The following is a 26,384-nucleotide window of genomic DNA, read 5'->3' as shown; positions in this document are numbered from 1 at the left end:
GTGTGTGTGTGTCCAGAGTGTGTCCAGTGTGTGTGTGGTCATTGAGTGATACAGGAATACTGACCTCAGAGTCTCAAGTTTACAGTGTGGATCCTCCAGTCCAGCAGAGAGCAGCTTCACTCCTGAATCCTTCAGGTCATTGTTACTCAGATCCAGCTCTCTCAGGTGTGAGGGGTTTGACTTCAGAGCTGAGACCAGAGAAGCACAGCCTTCCTCTGTGACTCCACAGCCTGACAGCCTGACAGAGAGATCATCATGATTGCACAAACACACTGTTAATTTAACACCAGTAGTGTAGAAGGACAATGGCAGATGCATTTGGTTTATTCTCTTAAACAACATATAGATTCATCTTCCATCTCCTAGAATTGTATGGTCATATTGTTATACTAATGTGAACATCAATGCATTGATTCAATATGTTTTTCAATAATACATATATTTCTCTAAACTGAATATTTCTTCCTGATGATTAGTACTTAAAAGTCATTGTATGTACTCACAGAGCAGCTCTGGAGGCTTTGACCACTGGCAGCAGCCTCAGAAGACCTTCCTCTGATCTGGAGTATTTCTTCAGGTCAAACACATCCAGCTCCTTTTCTGAAGTCAGCAACACAAAGACCAGAGCTGACCACTGTGCAGGTGACAGTTTGGCTTCTGAGAGACTTCCTGATCTCAGGTAGCTTTGGATCTCCTCCACTAGAGAATGGTCATTCAGTTCATTCAGACAGTGGAACAGATTGATGCACCTCTCTGGAGAGGGATTCTCCCTGATCTTCTCCTTGATGTAATTGACTGTTTCTTCATGGCTCTGTGAGCTGCTTCTTGTCTTTGTCAGTAGACCTCGTAAGTACTTCTGATTGGACTCCAGTGAGAGGCCCAGAAGGAAGCGGAGGAAAAGGTCCAGGTTTCCTGTCTCACTTTGTAAGGCTTTATCCACAGCACTGTTGTACAAAGTAACTTCAGGCTTGTCTCTGAACAGTGCAAAAAAGTTCCTGGTTGATTGAGGTTTGGCCATTAGATTCTCATTGTTGTTGATGAATGAGAGGAACACATATACAGCAGCCAGAAACTCCTGAATGCTCAGATGCACGAAGCAGTAGACCTTGTCCTGGTACAGCCCACATTCCTCTTTAAAGATCTGTGTGCACAATCCTGAGTACACTGATGCGTCATTGACATCAATGCCAGCCCTTTTCAGGTCTTTTTTATAGAAAATCAGATTGCCCTCAACAAGCTGTTGAAAAGCCAGTTTTCCCAGTGACCGAATGCTCTCTTTATTCCAGTGTGGACCTGTCTCTTCTTTCCCAAGATACTTTTCATTCTTCTGTTTGGTATGAAACTCCACAAGGTGTGAGTACATTTCAGTCAGTGTCTTGGGCATCTCTTCTGTCTTGTCTGTACTCAACATGTGTTCAAGGACTGTTGCAGAAATCCAACAGAAGACTGGAATGTGGCACATGATGTGGAGGCTCCTTGATGTCTTTATGTGTGAGATGATTCTGCTGGCCAGGTCCTCATCACTGAATCTCTTCCTGAAGTACTCCTCCTTCTGTGGGTCATTGAACCCTCGTACCTCTGTCACCTGGTGAACACACCCTGAAGGGATCTTATTGGCTGCTGCAGGTCGGGTAGTTATCCAGAGGAGAGCAGAGGGAAGCAGATTTCCCTTGATGAGATTTGTCAGCAGAACATCCACTGAGGTTGACTTTGTGACGTCACAACATATCTTGTTCTTCTGGAAGTCTAGGGGCAGTCGGCACTCATCCAGACCATCAAAGATGAACAGAACTTTGTACTTGTCGTAGTTGGAGATTCTTGATTCTTTGGTTTCCATTGAGAAGTGATTGAGAAGTTCAATCAAAGTGTGTTTTTCCTTTTTCATCAAATTCAGCTCCCGGAAAGGGAATGAAAATACAAATTGGACATCCTGATTTGCTTTTCCTTCAGCCCAGTCCAGAATGAACTTCTGCACAGAGACTGTTTTTCCAATGCCAGCGACTCCCTTTGTCAGCACAGTTCTGATAAGTTTGTCTTGTCCAGTTAAGGGTTTGAAGATGTCATTACATTTGACTGCAGTCTCTGGTCTTGCTTGTTTCCTGGTTGTTGTCTCAATCTGTCTCAGCTCATGTTCATTATTGACCTCTCCTGTTCCACCCTCTGTGATGTAGAGCTCTGTGTAGATCTTATTGAGAAGTGTTGGGTTTCCTTGTTTAGCGATCCCCTCAAATACACATTGAAACTTCTTCTTTAGATTAGATTTGAGTTCACGTTGAAGAATCACAGCACGCTCATCTGAATCTAGAAATAACACAGAGCATATTAATATTACGTCTGTTTTAATGCCTACAGTATTCTAGGACTGTTATAACATTTTAAATGATAATACTTTATTCTCTTAACTGACTGTATAAATGTGTAAATGTTTTCATAATGCATTACAGACTGGTGTGACTGATTATATTATTATGATCTCTCTCTCTCTCTCTCTCTCTCTCTCTCTCTCTCTCTCTCTCTCTCTCTCTCTCTCTCTCTCTCTCTCTCTCTCTCTCTCTCTCTCTCTCTCTCTCTCTCTCTCTCTCTCTCTCTCTCCTTGATGAGGTCACTAGGGGTTGTGTTAAGGCTGCAACAATATCATTGAGTTACACAGCTACTTTAGCTGTACTTTAGCTACAGCTTTTAAATGTTCTAAAACAGCATTCAACATGAGGCAGACAGCTCTTACTTTTCTCCAGTGTGTCAGCAAGCTCCTTCTGGTTCATTTTCCTCAGGACGTGCAGTGTGATCTTCAGAGCCCCCTCTCTGGCACTGCTCTCCTGCTTCTCATCTTCAGCATCCACCACTTCCTTATCCTGCTTCTGACTCTCAAAGCCTTCTGGGAGTTCTGGACTAAGAATCCTCTTGAACATCTTCAGCTCGTTCTTCACAAATGCCATGATATTCTCTTCAAGCAACTGAAATAAATCAAGTAAATAAGTTAAGCAAGAGACTAAATGCTTTCTCATTAACACATGAATGAATGATTGACAGATCAACTTTACTTGAGGTAAACAAAAATAAATGTACATAACAGGACCACATACACTGAATATGGAGGCCAGGTCTGTTTGATGACTCTGGGAAGACTGACCACTGAGAATCTCTGACTCTGATCTCTCCTGTTGGTTTCTGTGGACAAAACATCAGATTACATCTCCTCATCCAGGGAGTGCACACACACACACACACACACACACACACACACACACACACACACACACACACACACACACACACACACACACACACACACACACACACACACACACACACACACACACACACACACAACACAGGGAGGGATTGTTGTGTTAGTTTAATATTGTTTTAGGACTATGAAAATGGAAAAAAGGTTTAGCCTATGGATTATGAAAACAACAAAAATAAATGGTAAAATGGGAGAGGAGAAATGACTAGAGACAGTGTTGTTTAACTCACTGACCATGACCCATGAGTTCTTCTTACCTTTGTTCAGTAGAAAAGTCTCTCTCTCTGAAGTATATAGGAGGTTCCATAGACTTGCCACTCTTCATGGACACACAGCTGGGTACAGGGGAGGCTGGTCTCTCCTGCTTGATTGGACTTCAACACAACAGAGACAAACATTACATCTCTCATCTACTCTGAGCCCAGATGGGGAAACAAGAGTTTCATTCCAAAACGCTATATATCCATTTTCAGAAATGTTCGTAAATTAGCTTCTATTGTTTAAAGAAATTATCAAATAAATGGTTGTGTTTTTTCACTAGCTAATCATGGCATGGTGTTGTTCAATGACAGACATGTATTTGATTAAAATCAATCACTTAATGGCATAATTTCATTTGTTTGCAAAATGCTATATATCTAATTAACTCTCAGAGAAATAAGTAGCACTAATAGATTTTACACAGTTAAATGTAACAAATAACTACATTTTTAATAAAGAACTCTACAAATGATACACTTGTGACATCAATATTTAAATATTATAAATAATAATTCAATACAGTAATATGAGATCTGTATGTAAAACATTTTAGTCATTTAGCAGATGTTTTTGTCCAGGGCCTGGTATCCCAAAAGCATCTTAAGGCCAAGTTCATCGTTAGAACCTTCGTAGGAGCATTGTTAAATCTCTGTGCTGTTTCCCAAAACCATCGTTATTAACGTTGCACTTGAAAACGCTCATATTCTAACACCTGCCTCAGACCACTTGTAGAACAGCCAAGTGCATCGTTAGATGCTTTTTTGCCCTCCCACGTCACTTTATACACAGAAGATCTCCGCTAAACATAGAATCACATGGTTTATCCGTCTCTTTGTGACCGCAGATGAATTCAGAACAAAGTTGACTACAAATACAAAGTTGCCAATGTCTTTGCAATTGATTCAAACAAGGGAAGTACACAAATTTGCTTCAAATGAAAACAGAGATGACTGCATTAAAATATAAACAGTAGGCTATAGTTCTATTTCAATCATATTGAAATACATTCAATGTTCAATATATTTAGTTTTATTTTGCTACTTGTAGGCTACTGTCTGTAATTTGTCTCAATATATTTCATGATGTGTAGCCTAACATGTGCGCAATGATGTGCCGAATCTGTGATTTAGTGCATTTTTATTGTGTAAGCATTAGAATAAACTACCTCAATATTTGCAGCCGTAGGTAGTAATATCTTTCTAGAAGCTGATCCGTGGTCAGTATTGTGAAATAATTATAATGTTGAGGAATGATTTGAATGGACAAAACTGATCCGAGAGCAGCGCTCCCTTTCTTTCGATCCTATCAGTATCGATACATGCTCCACCGGACGTGATACCTTGCGGTGCTGCTGATCCAGTTTCTACTGGTCTGCCTGCGGATATGGAACTCTGACCTGTTCACAGGACGTGTGACCTTGTCCCGAACCTGCTGTTTCGACCTCTCTCTCTCTCTCTCTCTCTCTCTCTCTCTCTCTCTCTCTCTCTCTCTCTCTCTCTCTCTCTCTCTCCTCTCCTTCTCTCTCTCTACAACACCTGCTGTCTTGACCTCTGAATGCTTGGCTATGAACAGCCAACTGACATTTACTCCTGAGGTGCTAACGTGTTGCACCCTCTATAACCACAGTGATTATTATTTGACCCTGCTGGTCATCTATGAACATTTGAACATCTTGAAGAACGAACTGGCCTTAATGGCCATGTACTCATATAATCTCCCCCCACCACAGCCAGAAGAGGACTGGCCACCCCTCAGAGCCTGGTTCCTCTCTAGGTTTCTTCCTAGGTTCCTGCCTTTCTAGGGAGTTTTTCCTAGCCACCGTGCTTCTACATCTGCATTGCTTGCTCTTTGGGGTTTTAGACTGGGTTTCTATATAAGCACTTTGTGACAACTGCTGATGTAAAAAATGTCTTCTGGGAATGCATATGAAGCAGACCAGGCCAGGGTTTGGGGTTTGAGAAGTCAATGAGAGGTAAAAATGACTTCCTTAGTTTTTAATTTTGAAAATGTTCTGTCTTAAGTAGTTTAACAAACTGACACATTTTCATGTTAGTCAAAAACAACTTTATATGAAAGGAGTGCCTTTGATTTGACGGCCTGCAGTTCAACACAAGATGACCATTAGACCCAATGACTTATTTCTGCGCATGAGCTTCAAATCAAATCAAATTGTATTTCTCACATGCGCCGAATACAACAGTGGTACACTTTACCGTGAAATGCTTACTTGCGAGCCCTAACAAAATAACAGTAATGAGTAAAGGAGTACCGAGTCAATGTGCAGGGGTACCAGGTAGTTGAGGTAATTGAGGTAATATGTATATGTAGGTAGGGGTGAAAGTGACTAGGCAATTAGGATAGAGATTACATCTCCTCATCCAGGGAGTGCACACACACTCACTGACACACACACAAACACACACACACACACACACACACACAGGGAGGGAATGTTGTGTTTGTTTAATATTGTTTCAGGACTATGAAAATGGAAAAAAACGATTAGCCTATGGATTATGAAAACAACAAAAATAAATTGTTAACATATAGACTAATATGTTATTAAATTGTGTTCTTACACTGGTACAGTCATGCCCTATGAGAAATGTACAACTGCGCATGTGCGAAAATAAAGCAAGGGCATTCTGGTTAAAACACCAACGATGAACATGTGTGTTTATTCCTCCGTTAAGTAAGCCGGTATTCCTGTCCTGAAGATGACAGCACCAACAGAAATGGGAAAATGGAGAGGAGAAATGACTAGAGACAGTGTTGTTTAACTCACTGACCATGACCCATGAGTTCTTCTTACCTTTGTTCAGTAGAAAAGGCTCCCTCTCTGAAGAATATAGGTTGACCCATAGACCGGTCACTCTTCATGGACACACAGCTGGGTATAGGGGAGGCTGGTCTCTCCTGCTTGATTGGGCTTCAACACAACAGAGACAAACATTACATCTCTCATCTACTCTGAGCTCAGATGGAGAAACAAGAGTTTCATTCCAAAACGCTATATATCCATTTTCAGAAATGTTCGTAAATTATCTTTTACTGTTTAAAGAAATTATGAAAGAGATTGGTGTGATTTTTCAGTAGCTAATCATGGCATGGTTGTTGAATGACAGACATGTGATTATTTAAAATCTATCACTTGATGGTTTCATTTCAGAGAGACAAATAATCATGTTTTTTGCAAAATGCTATATATCTGCCTCACTCTCAGAGAAATAAGTAGTAATGCTAGGTTTTACACAGTAATAATATATCTGCCTCACTCTCAGAGAAATAAGTAGTACTGCTATGTTTTACACAGTAATAATATATCTGCCTCACTCTCAGAGAAATAAATAGTACTGCTAGGTTTTACACAGTCAAACAATCCGATTCGGCCTTATGTAGCAAAATTTGAAATTGTGTTTTTGACATTGGATAAAAATAGAGACTCAGCTAGAAAAAGGTATATCATACACTACAGTTGAGGAACAATGGGAAAGTAATTCTGCTTTGAAAGATGATAAACATGTAACCTCACTTTTGAGAAAATGGCCTTTGAATGTTTTGGTTCACCTACTGGAGAGCTCTTCTTTATCTACAGTGGTGTTACTTTGGCAGATAATGTCACCCATCTAAATAAATAGTATATATATATAGTTAACTAAATGTATGGTGTTTTTGGTTTATGTCAGTTTCATTGTTTTTATGCTATACATTGTTATTTTATGGTTGTAAGTGGTAGAATTAACTAATTAATTAATTACTACTTTAGTAAGGATATACTTTATTCAGTACTACTGCAGTTGCTAAATAATTCCAATAGATGGCAGCATAAGACCACAAATGACATTTCAGAAGGTTAGTTTAGTTTTCTCCCTGGATACACCACCACTCCCCCTCACAGGGAAACTCCTGCACACGCTTTTTACTGTCCCTTTCCACACTGCTAACGCAAGAGGAATGACTGAAAAAGCATTTAACACATTACTGTGAAATAATATAATGATGAATCATGTTTATTATTACCTGTTTTATGCTCATGTTTTGAAATTATTACTATAATGATTATCAATAAGCCTGAACATTAATTTAGTCACCTCTGGTCGAGAAAATCGTATTTTCCTAGTACATTCATTGTCAGATTCATCAACCAGCAGCGAGCACTCTGCCTTCTAGCACAAGCGAGGGGCATGTTGAGGTACATTTGCTAACCGGGAGGGTTGCATGATGTAATTTATTGGTGGGCTGGAAGACGCACTCTTGTCTTATCTATTCCGAGGTTGTTTAATCGATATATTAGATATTTTTAATGCATGTATACTAGGGTTGAGGTTGGAGCATCTGACTAGTGATTATTTACCAGGGGTTCAACACCTGCTATAGTCACTATTTAATTGCTCTTCCAAAAGCATCACAGGCCTAATACGAGATATATAGCTAACTAAAGTAATGAGTGACCATTTTAGAAAATCATGGGACATATAGTATTTGGTTGCATGCTATTTTATGTCAATCATATTGCTGCTTGTAGCATATAACTGATGCTTCATGGTCTTATGCTGCAATCTATTGGAAATATTTAGCAATTAAAAGTTATTAATTCACGTACAGACATTGGTGAGGCAGCTGAGAAATAAAGTGTATTAGATCAGTCTCAATCCTGCCCCACGCCAATTGCTGGACCTTCACACAGAGGTTACTAGGTCACCCAATTCAAACCACATTTGAAAAATAAAACAAATGTGTCTTATTTATCAAGTTTTCTGTCTTGCTATTATACATATAATAAAATAACAACAAAATAATCAAAACGCTATTTAATACTATAATTGTAAGATAATATTATTACTAAAATAGTTTCTAAAAGTGTTCTAGGCTACCCTACCCTAGAATTAGGGGTTAGGGTTACGGCTAAAATAGGTTATAAGTAGGGTAAGAGTTTCTGTATAGCACTTTGTGACATCTGCTGGTGTAAAAAGGGCTTTATAAATACATTGGATTGATTGTTAGGTTTAGGGTTTTATGGCAAAAAACAGTATGGGTTGATAGCACTCTTGCGCCTCCCTTTGGCCATATGTGGGTACTAAATAACTAATTCATGACATTTTTTACATTTACATTTTACATATTTAGCAGACGCTCTTATCCAGAGCGACTTACAGTTAGTGAGTGCATACATTTTCATACTGGCCCCCCGTGGGAAACGATCCCACAACCCTGGCGTTGCAAGCACCATGCTGTTCCAACTGAGCTATATGACACTTGCTAGGCTCATAATCTGAAGTAGCAACTGTGTCAGATCTACAAATCCATTAGCTAGACGACCCGATTAGACAACAATCACCCCATTATACCCATTTGGTTTGCAACTCAGTGAACCTGCGCAGCATTCGCTCAATTTGATGCCTACGAACGAAGATTTCGATGCATATCAAATTACCCAGCAGCCATTTAGAAACAACAAGTCATCAGAAAAATTGTTATTTCTTAATTAAAAAATGTATTCTGGCTGTTTAAATCTGCAACATCTTGAAAAAGAGGACAGGGACATGCGTTTTGTTTAGATTGTACACTTTTGTCAAATATGGTTAACCATGACCAGAAAATGTTTAATGTTTGATGGCTATCCGCCAGCCATTGCCTCTTAAACTGTGTCTCACCTCACTATTGATGACCACAACATGTACTCAGGTGAACGGTGTGCACGCTCACCAAGTAGCCGTAACCTTGTTAATAATAAGTTACCTGAGGTAAACCTACAGGGTTAACGCTCACCAAGTAGCCGTAACCTTGGTAATAATAAGTTACCTGAGGTAAACCTACAGGGTTAACGCTCACCAAGTAGCCGTAACCGTGTTAATAATAAGTTACCTGAGGTAAACCTACAGGGTTAACGCTCACCAAGTAGCCGTAACCTTGTTAATAATAAGTTACCTGAGGTAAACCTACAGGGTTAACGCTCACCAAGTAGCCATAACCTTGTTAATAATAAGTTACCTGAAGTAAACCTACAGGGTAAACGCAGGCAGGTCTCATTGATAACAATAGTGAAGCTGGCATTGTGACGCAGAACAATGGGCTGGGAATAGAATGTTCTGAAGGCGAGTCGGTGTCACGGTGCTCAATAGAACTAAAAGGAGCTGGTAGGGTGAAAAATACCCAAACATAAGGCTTGTTTTTTCGCGATTACTTCATAACCAGGGCAGAAGGTAATATTATGAAACTGGGCTCCATGGCGGATGCAATGAACTAATTTTATCAGAAATAAACGTTGTAAAAAATGTAACTTGAGGCGCCCCGAAAATAATACTCAAAAAGTTCAGTCCTTGGACACAGAGGGGTTAAACACTAAAGTTACCGTCCATCTAGTGAAGAGAGGAGAACCGGACAGAGGGATGGTAGGTAGCCAGCATCCGTCAACGAGAGAGGGAGAAGCCCTCCACGGTATTTAACAGGTGGAAGAAACAACCCGGGAGCTCCATCGGTCCACAAGAAATGCAGGCAGCCGGTGATGATGTAGTGGTAGCTAGCTTAGCTAGCTGTACCGACTAGCTTGGATAGCTAGCAGGTTGTTCGTCTGTCCCTCGAGGATGATGACGAATCCGGTGAACCACAAGATGAAACAAGGATAGCGAGTGAAAAGGATCTGGCTACACTCATACTGTCACTGACCATTAAGCAAAAAAGCAAATTGAACAATAAACTTCGGTGTCTCAACACTGTAACGAACTCCGTCGTTATTTCCCAACATCACCTCAGCCCACTCTGCGCGTAACTGGACAATATGCTTGGCGCCAAACCGTACGTGGACGCGGACAGTTCTGTACGGGGACGCGGACAGTTCCAGAACGCGGACATGAGCAGAGCCACATAATAAACTAAACCCAGTCTTTACAGTGGCTTACATTAGTAATATTCATTTTTTATTATGTAAAACAAAATGATTCGTTTTTTAAAACAATGTTTTGAGATCTGGGCCCATATCCAAAAAGCGTCTCAGAGTAGAAAATGTGTCGTATAAGTGCTGAGAATAAAGCCATTTTAGTCCTACTCTTATGGGTATAAATTAAAGCTATGCATGAAGCCTCTTTATTCATAAGCGTCCCACCTAGTTGGCAGATATTTAGGACACCTCATGAGCTGTACTAACCAGTTAAGAGGTACCAGCAGGTGTCTTGATAATAGAAACATGCAGTGAGTCAGTGGTTCCTGTGCCACATGTAATTGCTTTGGAGCAGTGGTGACCTGTCATTCAGGGCAGAGCCCCACCTGTTTAGCAGATGCTCTTACCCAGAGCGATTTGCAGTAAGTGCATTCATCTTAAGATAGCTAGGTGAGATAACCAGATAATACAGTCAAATATACAGGATATGAACATTCAAATTCAGCTAAACAATGGATATATAGCGTTTTGCAATAAAAATTATAATAATTATCTACATCTAAAATCTATTAATTAAACATCTGAGAACAGTAATATTGAAGGTACCCATAAGCAACCATTTCTGATTATTGTGGAAATAGCATTTAGGAAATAAACTCTTAATAATTCTTAAACAAAATTGTCATCTCACCTCTTAGCTTTGGTGTCATGTTCCCCAGAGAGACTCATTTTAGAGGCAGGGCCCCCCTCCTCTCTCTCCCCAGAGAGACTCATTTTAGACCACTGACCCCTAAACAGAGATCCAACATGTTGGTTGTAGTTAACACAGTAATTCTTGAATGTGAATTGTTATCATTTATTAATTATCTCTTACAAAACATTTACTAACAGACATATTGAAACAGTCAGGCTATTTAATGCAATCAAATGAACATCTGGTTGTGACATCTCTTCTCCATGTTAACTGTCAATAATAATAACAAGTCACTGTTTGTTAAGGTAGTTATAGACAGTGCAGCAACACAAGGCCATGTCTCACACTTATTTGTATTCATTAAAAGTCAGCCAATTATTATCTTTAAATCTGTTCTTTTCTAAACGTATCTGAGAATGTAGACAGAAGGGCTAAAACGGGCTTGATTGATCTGGGGGGGATCAGTGATCTATACAGAAAGGTTTTTTGCCACAATTAAGAGATTTTTTATTATTTAAAGTAGGCTAGGTTATAATGTATACCAGTAATTTTTTGTGTAAAGCAGATCAAGGTCTATACCTCAGCCAGTGGTGACCCGTCATTCAGGGCAGGTGGCCTTTCCTGTTTTGCATGTTATTTTGGCATTAATACATGTCACATATCAGTGTGCTAACAATGTAAAAAATATATACACTACCGGTCAAAAGTTTTAGAACACATACTCATTCAAGGGTTTTTCTTTATTTTGTACTATTTTCTATATTGTAGAATAATAGTGAAGACATCAAAACTATGAAATAACACATATGGTATCATGTAGTAACCAAAAACGTGTTAAACAAATCAAAATGTATTTTATATTTGAGATTCTTCAAAAGCCACCCTTTTTCCTTGATGACAGCTTTGCACACTCTTGGCATTCTCTCAACCAGCGACCCTTCATTAAGGGCAGGTGGCCTTTCCTGTTTTGCATGTTATTTTGGCATTAATACGTGTCACATATCAGTTTGCAAACAATGTAAAAATATATATATATCATTGAGTTAATATAGACACGGTCTCTTTTTTGTTTTCTTGAGTAAGGCAGCTCCAAAATGCAGGTGTTTCAGCCTAGCTCAGTGCTTTCTGTGGTGTTGGGGCAAGCCAGAAGAAAATACAGAGCGCTGCGCCGTGATTGGCTCAGTGTTCTGTCACTCATGGGGACACTACGTCACTGCCAAGTCTAAGAGTAGAGCTAGAAAATTCAAGCCCCTTGGGTGCTGCCACAGAGTTACATTAGAAGTGCCCATCCACGAAGGTCATTGGCCACAGATAAAATGACATCAAATCACATTATATCTACAGTAGCTTTGATTGGACTGATCATGTCAACATCATACTTTCAAAATCTTAGCCAGCAGTCATCATCATGAATCAAGTCGACAATCTACAGGCAAATCCTTTTTAATCCTTGTCATATGAAGAGAAATAATGAAGAGAAATGATAGGACAGCTGTTGGGACTCTGCTGTTGGGACTCTGCTGTTGGGACTCTGCTGTTGGGACTCTGCTGTTGGGACTCTGCTGTTGGGACTCTGCTGTCGGGACTCTGCTGTCGGGACTCTGCTGTTGGGACTCTGCTGTTGGGACTCTGCTTTATGTAGGCCCTAACAGTTTGTGGGCACCGTTTGTCACCGTTATGGTGCAATGAATGTATTGTTTAGTGTTGTGTTGTGGAGTGGCTTTGCTGGCATGCATCCCCCTTTATTTATGTTTTGCCCCACCAAGATTGACATGCTAAAATCACCACTGACCTCAGCTATAGCCTAGATGACCAGCCTAAACCTGTTCAGATCAGTTCCCATAACGTTATAACAGTAACAGTAGCAGGAGCCTAGTCCTGATACAGATGGAGGTCTATACCTCAGCTATAGCCTACATATCCTAGATGACCAGCCTAAACCTGTTCAGATCAGTTCCCATAACGTTACAGACCTAACAGTAGCAGGACAGAGCTTGTAGCCTAGGCATGGTATTTCACACACCATTTCAAACGGAGACCATCAGGTTTGTCAACATGGTAAGTGATCACAGCTCAAACCTACTCGGACTATTGAATGTCTGACGTCGACCTAACCTTATAATAGTTTGTAGTTTAGCCTAGACCTATGACAGTCTGCCCGTCTTTCCTACATATCAACACATTCATCCGACTTCTAATGTTACCGAGAAATATGTGCCACAGTTTCAACAGCCATTGTGTAACTGCGTAGGCTACACACTTACTTTCACGTTCATATGAGGAAATCACATAACTTCTTACAGTCGCTGGTGCAGCCGCCTGTTCTCTTGCAGATGAAGTAGCTTTTATAGGCCACTCATTCAACCAGCCTAAACAACAGTAAATAAAAGATGTCAAATGGTCAAAAGTCAATCCTGATATAGCCATGTACATCAAAGAGAGGTGTATTGCTACAGATGTAGGATCTTAACTTTAGCCAGTTTGCTACAGCAGGAAAAGAATCCTGCAGCAACAGGACATTTGAATTATTATGTGGATTATAATTAATGAACAATTATTTTAATACAAAAGTGGAATTGAAACCTTTTTTAAAGCTTAAATACACTCAAATACACTAAAGTTTTAGTTATCCTGCAACTGGGTGATCACATTAAGATCCTACATCTGTAGAGAGATTATGTCTTTATCTAAATAAGGCAATTTGAGTTATCAGCAATAACGTTGCAACTGTCAGCTGCTGTAAACCTATGTGATTGGATGTTATAGACCCCCATCTGAACAGTTTCTTTCCCCATGCTGTGTTCCTGACCAACCGACCATCTGGCCCAGTGAGACTAAAGGACTATACACTCTATGCTGCACACCACATCAAGCCATCTCTGAACTGTACACTACCATCTGGCCCAGTGAGAATAAAGGACTATGCACTCTACGCTGCACACCACATCAAGCCATCTCTGAACTGTACACTATCATCTGGTCCATAGAGACTAAAGGACTATACACTCTATGCTGCACACCACATCAAGCCATCTCTGAACTGTACACTACCATCTGGCCCATAGAGACTAAAGGACTATACACTCTATGCTGCTTACCACATCAAGCCATCTCTGAACTGTACACTACCATCTGGTCCATAGAGACTAAAGGACTATACACTCTATGCTGCTCACCACATCAAGCCATCTCTGAACTGTACACTACCATCTGGTCCATAGAGACTAAAGGACTATACACTCTATGCTGCACACCACATCAAGCCATCTCTGAACTGTACACTATCATCTGGTCCATAGAGACTAAAGGACTATACACTCTATGCTGCTCACCACATCAAGCCATCTCTGAACTGTACACTAAATAACTGAACTATACTACATTAGCACTCTGTTAATCTCTCTTAGATATATTTATACTGGTACTGTACATGAGGACATCCACCGTATACCAACTGTATACCCACTGTACTGTATATCTGTATATCAACTGTATTCCCACTGTACTGTATATCTGTATACCAACTGTATTCCCACTGTACTGTATATCTGTATACCAACTGTATTCCCACTGTACTGTATATCTGTATACCAACTGTATTCCCACTGTACTGTATATCTGTATACCAACTGTATTCCCACTGTACTGTATATCTGTATACCAACTGTATTCCCACTGTACTGTATATCTGTATACCAACTGTATTCCCACTGTACTGTATATCTGTATACCAACTGTATTCCCACTGTACTGTATATCTGTATACCAACTGTATTCCCACTGTACTGTATATCTGTATACCAACTGTATTCCCACTGTACTGTATATCTGTATACCAACTGTATTCCCACTGTACTGTATATCTGTATATCCACTGTATACCCACTGTACTGTATATCTGTATATCAACTGTATTCCCACTGTACTGTATATCTGTATATCCACTGTTCATTCTCTTATAGCTCTATGCTCACTCTTCCTAGTTGTGTATAATGTTGTACAGACATTTGTGTAAACTCTTCTGTCTGTATTCTGTCTCTAAATGTTGTCTGTCACTATCACCATGTAAAATTATGTGTACGGATGTAGGATCTTAATTTGATCACCCTCCACCGCAGAATAACTTGTAGTATATTTGAGGTTTTAAAAGGCTTCTGAAGTTTGTAATTTCCACTTAGAAATGCCAGACTTGAGTTTATCTTAATAAAAATGGATCAACCGCTACAAAAATGTCCATTAATTATAATTCACATAATAATTCACATTTCCTGTTGCTGCAGTAATATTTTCCTGCTGTAGCAAACTGGCTCAAATTAAGATCCTACATATGTACATGCAAATGTACTTGGCGAATAAAGGTGATTCTGATTCTGCAAAGGTTGAGTCTCTAGATTCCCTTGCTGCTCTGGGGAAATAAAAATTGACAATATGGGCGATTTAAACTGGGACTGATTATCTCCAAACTCTGAGACCATGTCATTTGTTATATTTCACCCAATTGATAAAGGAAGCTAGAAGGCTGAACCCAGAAGACAACTCTAAATAAACACTAACTGATATTATCCTAAAATCCTTTCACTCATATTGTTGTGTCTCTTTGTTCAACGGACGTTTGGTAGCCTGTGATATTAATATTGTATCAAACAGCAAGGCAGGGCAGTGAACCCAGGTCGCTGGCCAATACTAGGTTAACCCTATTGCTGCGATGGGAATTGTAACCTGTCTCACACTGCCCCCTATAAAAGCAAGTCCCGTGCTTCGACTACTCAGACCCCTCACACATCCGGGCCGTGCAATCTGATGGCCTCACAGACACCATACTAATTCTGACACCAATGTAGCAAACAGCGGGGCAGGGAAGTGAACCCAGGTTGCACTTGTAAAAGGCAAACAACCTACGCATCGCACCAATAGGGTTAACCCACATGGTGGGAATTGGAATATGGCTCACACTGCCCCCTCCGACCAGGAAGTCGACTACTCACACCTCCAGGCCAGTCTGATGGCCTCACAGCCGCCATTCCACTTCTGACACCAATGTAATTCTCTGGCAACAGCTCTGGTGGACATTCCTGCAGTCAGCATGCCAATGGCACGCTCCCTCAAAACCTGAGACATCTGTGGCATTGTGTTTTGTGACAAAACTGCACATTTTCGAGTGGCCTTTTATTGTCTCCAGCACAAGGTGCACATGTGTAATGATCATGCTGTTTAATCAGCTTCTTGATATTCCACCCCTGTCAGGTGGATGGATTATCTTGGCAACGGATAAATGCTCACTAACAGGGATGTTAACAAATTTGTGCACAAAATCGGAGAGAAATATGCTTTTTGTGCATATGGAACATTTCTGGGATATTTTATTTCAGCTCATGAAACATGGGACCAACACTTTACATGTTGCGTTTATACACTGCTCAAAAAAATAAAGGGAACACTAAAATAACACATCCTAGATCTGAATGAATGAAATAATCTTATTAAATACTTTTTTCTTTACATAGTTGAATGTGCTGACAACAAAATCACACAAAAAATATCAATCGAAATCAAATTTATCAACCCATGGAGGTCTGGATTTGGAGTCACCCTCAAAATTAAAAAGTGGAAAACCACACTACAGGCTGATCCAACTTTGATGTAATGTCCTTAAAACAAGTCAAAATGAGGCTCAGTAGTGTGTGTGGCCTCCACGTGCCTGTATGACCTCCCTACAATGCCTGGGCATGCTCCTGATGAGGTGGCGGATGGTCTCCTGAGGGATCTCCTCCCAGACTTGACTAAAGCATCCGCCAACTCCTGGACAGTCTGTGGTGCAACGAGGCGTTGGTGGATGGAGCGAGACATGATGTCCCAGATGTGCTCAATTGGATTCAGGTCTGGGGAACGGGCGGGCCAGTCCATAGCATCAATGCCTTCCTCTTGCAGGAACTGCTGACACACTCCAGCCACATGAGGTCTAGCATTGTCTTGCATTAGGAGGAACCCAGGGCCAACCGCACCAGCATATGGTCTCACAAGGGGTCTGAGGATCTCATCTCGGTACCTAATGGCAGTCAGGCTACCTCTGGCGAGCACATGGAGGGCTGTGCGGCCCCCCAAAGAAATGCCACCCCACACCATGACTGACCCACCGCCAAACCGGTCATGCTGGAGGATGTTGCAGGCAGCAGAACGTTCTCCACAGCGTCTCCAGACTCTGTCACGTCTGTCACATGTGCTCAGTTTGAACCTGCTTTCATCTGTGAAGAGCACAGGGCGCCAGTGGCGAATTTGCCAATCTTGGTGTTCTCTGGCAAATGCCAAACGTCCTGCACGGTGTTGGGCTGAAGCACAACCCCCACCTGTGGACGTCGGGCCCTCATACCACCCTCATGGAGTCTGTTTCTGACCGTTTGAGCAGACACATGCACATTTGTGGCCTGCTGGAGGTCATTTTGCAGGGCTCTGGCAGTGCTCCTCCTGCTCCTCCTTGCACAAAGGCGGAGGAAGCAGTCCTGCTGCTGGGTTGTTGCCCTCCTACGGCCTCCTCCACGTCTCCTGATGTACTGGCCTGTCTCCTGGTAGCGCCTCCATGCTCTGGACACTACGCTGACAGACACAGCAAACCTTTTTGCCACAGCTCGCATTGATGTGCCATCCTGGATGAGCTGCACTACCTGAGCCACTTGTGTGGGTTGTGCTACCACTAGAGTGAAAGCACCGCCAGCATTAAAAAATGACCAAAACATCAGCCAGGAAGCATAGGAACTGAGAAGTGGTCTGTGGTCACCACCTGCAGAACCACTTCTTTATTGGGTTGTCTTGCTAATTGCCTATAATTTCCACCTGTTGTATATTCCATTTGCACAACAGCATGTGCAATTTATTGTCAATCAGTGTTGCTTCCTAAGTGGACAGTTTGATTTCACAGAAGTGTGATTGACTTGGAGTTACATTGTGTTGTTTAAGTGTTCCCTTAATTTTTTTGAGCAGTGTATTTTTGTTCAGTATAGATAAAAACACAAAGCTTCCAGCAGAGGTCAGAGCTCTTTTGACAGCTGTCAGATGGTAGTGTGATATCCGAAGCTTCGACAGTCATCATCACGTAGTATTGTTACTTTGATACAAGCATTGATACGTTGTGTCGAATCAGTAGTGCTTTGAAAACTGCAACGGCGTATCAGACCTCCGGTTTTAATCGTCCAATCCCTAGTGTCCAATGAATGTTGACTAGCAACAAGAAAGTGGTACCTAAAAGACTCCCACCATGAGCGCCCATTGAAGTGGCTCCAGACGAGGACATCTGAAATAAAAACCCTCCAACTTACAGTATGGAGTAGAAAAACAAGTGGAGCAAACCAAACCAAACCAAACCAGACCAAACCAGACCAAACCAGACCAGACCAAACCAGACCAAACCAGACCAGACCAAACCAGACCAAACCAGACCAAACCAAACCAAACCAGACCAAACCCTGGGAGATACAAGACAGAAAGACTTTGTTCATCAACTTAAAGAAGCAGAGCTACAAAGAGGTGCCAGTCTTCTAACATCTCTAAGGCCAACCAGAACACTGGACCAGCTGCTCTTCAATATCACATAACAGATGGAACCCTTCTGACTAAAGAGATGACAAGCCAGCACAGGCATAAGCATACTGTCTAATGAGGTGGCGCCAAGAGGTGCGGCCAACGTGCTAACGTCCAACCTCAAAATATAAATGGAAATACCAAAGCCTGTAACAACATGTAGTCGTGACTGATATTTTTCACCTCATCTCCCTGTTACTGTTTGTTAAGGTAGTTATAGACAGTGCAGCAACACAAGGCCACATTCCTCTCAGCCCTTCCACTCTCTCAGGCTAATGTGTATTTATTAAAAGTAGACTATTTCTTTCAATCTGTTCTTTTCTAAACGTATCTGAGAATGTAGACTGAAGGGCTAAAATGGACATGATTGATCTGAGGGGGATCAGTGATCCGTACAGAAAGGTTTTTTGCAACACCCTACGCATAGCAGCAGTAGGGTTGACCCTATTGCTGTGATGGGAATTGTAACCTGACTCACACTGTCCCCTACAAAAGTCCCGTGCTTCGACTACTCAGACCCCTCACACGTCCGGACCATCAATTCTGATGGCCTAACAGACACCATACCACTTCTGACACCAATGTAGCAAACAGTGGGGCAGGGAAGCGAACCCAGGTTGCATGTGTAAAAGGCAAACAACCTATGCATCGCACCACTGGCGCCAATTGGGTTACTTGGTTGGAATTGTGACGTGGCTCATTTAGCGAGGATCTCTACACTATAGTGGAACTATGATACAATTACAGTTATCATATGAAATGTTAAATGTAGAACTATAATATATACATATAATATATGAATATATTGAATTTGACTTGCCCACATTCAGTTAGCTCCATTTTGTATGATTAAACTGACACGTACCTGTCTCAGTAGAAGTAGACTGTTAGGTCTGAGTGTTTTACTTCCATTCACTGTACTAAAATTACACCATACATTTAATTTCTCTACACACTTTACAATCATTCCTTGCAGGATTCTCACCTTGTAGCCTGAATTCAAAACCAGAACATGTCAAGTCATTGAGATATATACAGTTCTGCTGAAAGAGCACCTTCCTGATGACTAGCACTCTGTGTATTCTTAAGGGTGAAGTCTGATCTGGAATGTGAAGCTAACTGAAATGTAGATAAGCTTTGAAAAAACAGTATATCTAGCTTGCATCATAGTCCACCCCTCAGGCTAAGTTCAAGTTTCAGCATGAGGCAGACATCAACAGCCGAGTTGTAGGCTACAACCTGGGTCGTATTCATTAGTTTACACCGCAGCCAACAGTTTTAAAATGTTGCATAAACAGTTTACTCCAAAACGCTGTACAACGTGACCTAAACGGTTTCTGTTGCCAAACGTTTTGCTACGGTGGGCACTAATGAACACACACAACCAGTTTTGAGGAAGTGTATGTTGTTAGTCTTTCCACAGTATTTATTTGTCTCTCTTTCACACAACATACCTTCCTGAGTGAAAATAGTTAACAGTAGATTAGAAAGAGAAAATGTTGTTGCTTGTTGTGTTTTAAGCCTGTTTTGAGAAGACAAGTCTATAGACCTATGATACAGAACACTCTTAGAAAAAAGAGTTCCAAAAGGGTCCTCTGGCTGTCCCCATAGGAGAACGCTTTTGGGTTCCAGGTAAAACCCTTCTGGCTTCCATGTAGAACCCTCTGTGGAAAGGATTCTTCATGGAACCCAAAAGGGTTCTACCTAGTACCAAAAAGGGTTCTACAAAGGGTTCTCCTATGGGGACAGCCAAAGAACCCTTTTAGATTCTAGATAGTGTAGGAGCGATCACCCTGGGGCACACAGATGGAAACAGAACGAATTCACCCCACGCATCTAATTTATATCCAAAACATTTTAAGGAGAGTAGGCCTATTATAACACTATAACAATATCATCAACTATATTAATACACATAACAATATCATCAACTATATTAATACACATAACAATATCATCAACTATATTAATATACATAACAATATCATCAACTATATGAATACACATAACAATATCATCAACTATATGAATACACATAACAATATCATCAACTATATTAATACACATAACAATATCATCAACTATATTAATACACATAACAATATCATCAACTATATTAATACACATAACAATATCATCAACTATATTAATACACATAACAATATCATCAACTTTATGAATACACATAACAATATCATCAACTATATGAATACACATAACAATATCATCAACTATATTAATACACATAACAATAACATCAACTATATTAATACACATAACAATATCATCAACTATATGAATACACATAACAATATCATCAACTATATTAATACACATAACAATCGTCGTCTTACCTTTTATATGTCTCTCAATAGAAGTAGAGTCTGGAATGATCATTCGGTGGTGGAAAGTTCCTTTAGTTTGTTCTGCTCATTTCCATATCAGGTTCTACCTGTTCTCTCTCCCACTCCCTGTCTCTTTATAGCTCTTACAATGTGCCTTGGCATACATTCTATAAGTGTCTGGAACTCCAAATGTAGTTCTGATTTAGTGTTCCAAATTAAAACAATTTGATTAAACTGGTTAATATGGTTAAAATACATTAAGACTGAGTAATGCTGTGATTGTTTTTATTATTTTCTATTGAAATGTTTGACTTTATTTTCCCTATGTCCTTTCAATATAGGAACAATTTGTGAAATGACAGCCTTCTGTAAATATGAACAAAAGTCTATGGATTCATTTGATGGTATGTGTCTTGCAACATTATGTAAAATGACAGGTTGAGAAACACTGCATCTTCCTAGGTGCATATGTGAGAAGGAACACAACTGTCTCCCTATGTTTGTGCCATCCCTAAACATCAAGTGTTTGTGGTTCATTAAAGTGTTCATTGTCAAGGTTGAAAAAAGAAAAGAAAAGTCTCTTGAACTCTATTGGAGGGATGTGACATCATTCTTCCACAAGAAATTCCATAATTTAGTGTTTTGTTGATGGTTGTCTTCAATTGGGTTGAGACCTGGTGACTGAGACGGCCATGGCATATTGTGAAACATCAGCAAGTTCAGCAATCTTCATTACTGAAGCTCCTGCCAAACGTGCCCCAACAATCACCAATCGATAAGCTCTTCCCGAGCAGGGTCACAGTCTCTCTTCGTAGCAGCTCCTCTCTCCCCAGGGGCAGCAGCTCCTCTCTCCCCAGGGGTAACAGCTCCTCTCTCCCCAGGGGTAACAGCTCCTCTCTCCCCAGGGGTAACAGCTCCTCTCTCCCCAGGGGTAACATCTCCTCTCTCCCCAGGGGCAGCAGCTCCTCTCTCCCCAGGGGTAACAGCTCCTCTCTCCCCAGGGGTAACAGCTCCTCTCTCCCCAGGGGTAACAGCTCCTCTCTCCCCAGGGGTAGCAGCTCCTCTCTCCCCAGGGATAGCAGTTCCTCTCTCCCCAGGGGTAACAGCTCCTCTCTCCCCAGGGGTAACAGCTCCTCTCTCCCCAGGGGTAACAGCTCCTCTCTCCCCAGGGGTAGCAGCTCCTCTCTCCCCAGGGATAGCAGTTCCTCTCTCCCCAGGGGTAACAGCTCCTCTCTCCCCAGGGGTAACAGCTCCTCTCTCCCCAGGGGTAGCAGCTCCTCTCTCCCCAGGAGTAGCAGCTCCTCTCTCCCCAGGGGTAACAGCTCCTCTCTCCCCAGGGGTAACAACTCCTCTCTCCCCAGGGGTAACAGCTCCTCTCTCTCCCCAGGGGTAGCATCTCCTCTCTCCCCAGGGGTAGCAGCTCCTCTCTCCCCAGGGGTAACAGCTCCTCTCTCCCCAGGGGTAACAGCTCCTCTCTCTCCAGGGGTATCAGCTCCTCTCCCCCCCCAGGGGTAACAGCTCCTCTCTCCCCAGGGGTAGCAGCTCCTCTCTCCCCAGGGGTAGCAGCTCCTCTCTCCCCAGGGGTATCAGCTCCTCTCTCCCCAGGGGTAGCAGCTCCTCTCTCCCCAGGGGTATCAGCTCCTCTCTCCCCAGGGGTAGCAGCTCCTCTCTCCCCAGGGGTAACAGTTCCTCTCTCCCCAGGGGTATCAGCTCCTCTCTCCCCAGGGGTAGCAGCTCCTCTCTCCCCAGGGGTAACAGCTCCTCTCTCCCCAGGGGTAGCAGCTCCTCTCTACCCTAGGATATGAAGACATCGGTGGCTTAGCCCACAGCCAGTAGGAGGGTCCGGGAAGGAATTTCAACAGCTAAATCCGTGAATACATCACCAGTGTATTGCCAAAAACCACTCAAGAACTTCAAACATAGACTCTGACCTGTCCAATGAGCCAAACTGATTAAATAATCCCACAGTACCTAAACACTCTATCTCTCTCTCTCTCTCTCTCTCTCTCTCTCTCTCTCTCTCTCTCTCTCTCTCTCTCTCTCTCTCTCTCTCTCTCTCTCTCTCTCTCACACACACACACAGTGCAGTAATTAGAATCCCGATATCAGCTTTTAGTGATAGTCTACTGTGTGTTCTCCCCTCCTCTGTCTCTATCCATCACTTTCTCTGTGTCGTCTATTGATGTCTTTCATCTTGTCTGGTGTCTCTCTCCATCATATCCTATTCTTCTGTTGCTGTCTCTGTGTCTTGTCTGGTGTCTCTCTCCATCATATCCTATTCTTCTGTTAATGTCTCTGTGTCTTGTCTGGTGTCTCTCTCCATCATATCCTATTCTTCTGTTGCTGTCTCTGTGTCTTGTCTTGTGTCTCTCTCCATCATATCCTGTTCTTCTGTTGTTGTCTCTGTGTCTTGTCTGGTGTCTCTCTCCATCATATCCTATTCTTCTGTTGTTGTCTCTGTGTCTTGTCTGGTGTCTCTCTCCATCATATCCTATTCTTCTGTTGCTGTCTCTGTTTCTTGTCTGGTGTCTCTCTCCATCATATCCTATTCTTCTGTTGTTGTCTCTGTGTCTTGTCTGGTGTCTCTCTCCATCATATCCTATTCTTCTGTTGTTGTCTCTGTGTCTTGTCTGGTGTCTCTCTCCATCATATCATATTCTTCTGTTGCTGTCTCTGTGTCTTGTCTGGTGTCTCTCTCCATCATATCCTATTCTTCTGTTGTTGTCTCTGTGTCTTGTCTGATGTTTCTCTCCATCATATCCTGTTCTTCTGTTGCTGTCTTTGTGTCTTGTCTGGTGTCTCTCTCCATCATATCCTATTCTTCTGTTGCTGTCTCTGTGTCTTGTCTGGTGTCTCTCTCCATCATATCCTATTCTTCTGTTGCTGTCTCTGTGTCTTGTCTGGTGTCTCTCTCCATCATATCCTATTCTTCTGTTGCTGTCTCTGTGTCTTGTCTGGTGTCTCTGTTTAGTTTTGCAATCCAAATTTGGAGCTATTGGAATTGTAACATGTTGTCCCATGTACATGGTGTAATTTACTGATGGTCCCTAACTAGCCCCATAGGGATATCCAAAGTCAACCCACATTTACCACAGGCATTACGATTGGGTTGCGTGCAGTTGCATTCTGAATGGATTATTACTTGGTGTGGGCATGTGGGCAACCTTCATTTACGTTGTGATGCAGTCACAACCACAAGTCTCACTAAACTCAGTTTTGGACAAGACTGACTTTATGACAAAAATTATTCAACATTTTCCCGCTGAATTTTGAGTGTGTGAGGGTGAGTGTCATGGTCGGGATGGCCTGAACTCAGAGCCTGATAGAATACCAAGGAAAACCGTAGTAACTGCAGTAGAACATGGTGGAACAAAGCCAGATGGCAGTAACCTCACTTACTGCTGTTTCCTTGGTTTTTACTTGGATTTTGTAGTTGCATCAAATTTGACACTCCATTTTCTCTGAAACTGAAGATAATTGAATCAGGACACTTTGTCACAAGATATAACAAATACTATGAAGCCTGATTTAGGTCTGAACTCATCTTTGACCAAATGTGTAGCAGCAGTTTGCAATTGTACGGCAGAATAGCTGTGCACATAATCCTAATACCTCTTCATGGACTACATTTGAACACTTAAACATTGTCTTCTTTTAGGGCGGGACCTGGTATGGTCTGGTCACATTGCCTAGTGGTTAGAACGTTGGGCCAGTAACTGAAAGGTTGCTGGTTCGAATACCCGAGCCGTCAATGTGATAATCTGTTGATGTGCACTTAACACTAACTTGCTTCATGGGTGCTGTACTACTATGCCTTACCCTGTAACACAACACATTTCACTGCACCTATCCGGTGTATCTGACAATAAAAACATATATATTTTTTTGCAATTCCAACAGTTAATTTAACAATGCTGGTCATAACTCTTGTTTACGTTGATCCAAGGACATCTTCACTTGCCATTTGTTCTCAGATTCACTGTTTGCATAGACTGCTTTTTGCCTTTGTAAGGCAGTAGTTCAGGTGGCTTCCCTTGCCCTTAGTCTGCCTCCTGTCCCTCCTATCGCCATGGAGACACCTTCCTGAAAACAATGACTCCATACTTTGCTGAAACCTGTTCTGCCAGTTCATGTCCTTAAAGATGAATGTTGGAATGTTCCAATGTGGTTACCCCAAAAAGATGACAAGACAGATCACACATCCATAACTGGTTTCCTGCTTGTAGCAGGCCACGTTTACAGGAATCCTTTTCTCTAACTATGAGTCATATGATTTCATGAGAATATTTTTCTGCAGTGAGAGTGTAATGCAAGTCAAGGTGTCCTTTGATGAATGTCAACAAGATTTATAACCAGCATTGTTAAATTAACTGTTGTAATAAATAAATAAAATATTTGTAAATGTATTGTCACAGACACCGGATAGATGCAGTGAAATGTCCTGTTTTACAAGGTCATCCACAGTAGTACGGTGCCCCTGGAGCAAATAAGGTGTAAGTGCCTTGCTTAAGGGCACAGACAGATTTTTACCTTGATGGCTCAGGTATTTGAACGAACAACCTTTCAGTTACTGGCCCCACTAGGTAATCTTACCATACCAGTTCACACCCTAACAGAAGATACTGTTCAAGTTTACAAATGTAGTCCATAAAGAGGTATTAGGATGATGTGCACAGCTATTCTGCCGTACAATTGCAAACTGCCGCTACACATTCGGTCAAAGATGAGTTCAGACCTAAATCAGGCTTCGTAGTATCTGTTATATCTTGTGACAAAGTGTCCTGGTTCAATTATCTTCTGTTTCAGAGAAAATGGAGGGTCAAATTTGCTGTAACTACAAAATCCCTTTAAAAACCAAGGAAACAACAGCAAGTGAGGTACATAATGGGTACCCTCATAGATACACATGGGTACACTCATAGATATCATCCTGACTAACTTACCCTCTAAATACACCTCCGCTGTCTTCAACCAGGATCTCAGCGATCACTGCCTTATTGCCTGCGTCCGTAACGGGTCCGCGGTCAAACGACCACCCCTCATCACTGTCAAACGCTCCCAAAAACACTTCAGCGAGCAGGCCTTCCTAATTGACCTGGCCCAGGTATCCTGGATGGATATAGATCTCATTCCGTCAGTAGAGGATGCCTGGTTGTTCTTTAAAAGTAATTTCCTCTCAATCTTAAATAGACATGCCCCATTCAAAAAATACAGAACTAAGAACAGATATAGCCCCTGGTTCTCCTCAGACTTGACTGCCCTTGACCAGCACAAAAACATCCTGTGGCGTACTGCATTAGCATCAAATAGCCCCCGTGATATGCAACTTTTCAGGGAAGTTAGGAACCAATATACACAAGCAGTTAGGAAAGCAAAGGCTAACTTTTT

At 41.6% G+C, this 26,384-nt stretch overlaps 1 protein-coding gene across 1 annotated transcript; it reads right to left on the bottom strand.

Moving 5' to 3' along the window:
• On the bottom strand, nt 1–21,059 carry LOC311118849 (NLR family CARD domain-containing protein 3-like; the record flags this gene model as incomplete). The annotated part of the gene is made up of 9 exons (XM_084193622.1): nt 21,006–21,059; nt 13,344–13,448; nt 11,077–11,175; nt 6,321–6,437; nt 3,505–3,621; nt 3,084–3,168; nt 2,726–2,954; nt 504–2,301; nt 1–238 (listed from the first exon to the last, which is right to left on the bottom strand). Coding segments are annotated over exons 3-9 (2,667 nt in total), but the record flags the coding sequence as incomplete, so codon positions are not given.
• Between the last annotated feature and the right edge of the window lie 5,325 nt (nt 21,060–26,384).

The sequence above is a fragment of the Coregonus lavaretus genome (genome assembly GCF_964263955.1).
Source record: "Coregonus lavaretus genome assembly, contig: HAP1_SCAFFOLD_724, whole genome shotgun sequence".
Lineage (NCBI taxonomy): Eukaryota > Metazoa > Chordata > Actinopteri > Salmoniformes > Salmonidae > Coregonus > Coregonus lavaretus.
The sequence above is the reverse complement of the archived record's forward strand: the minus strand, read 5'-3'. Positions and strand labels throughout refer to the sequence as shown.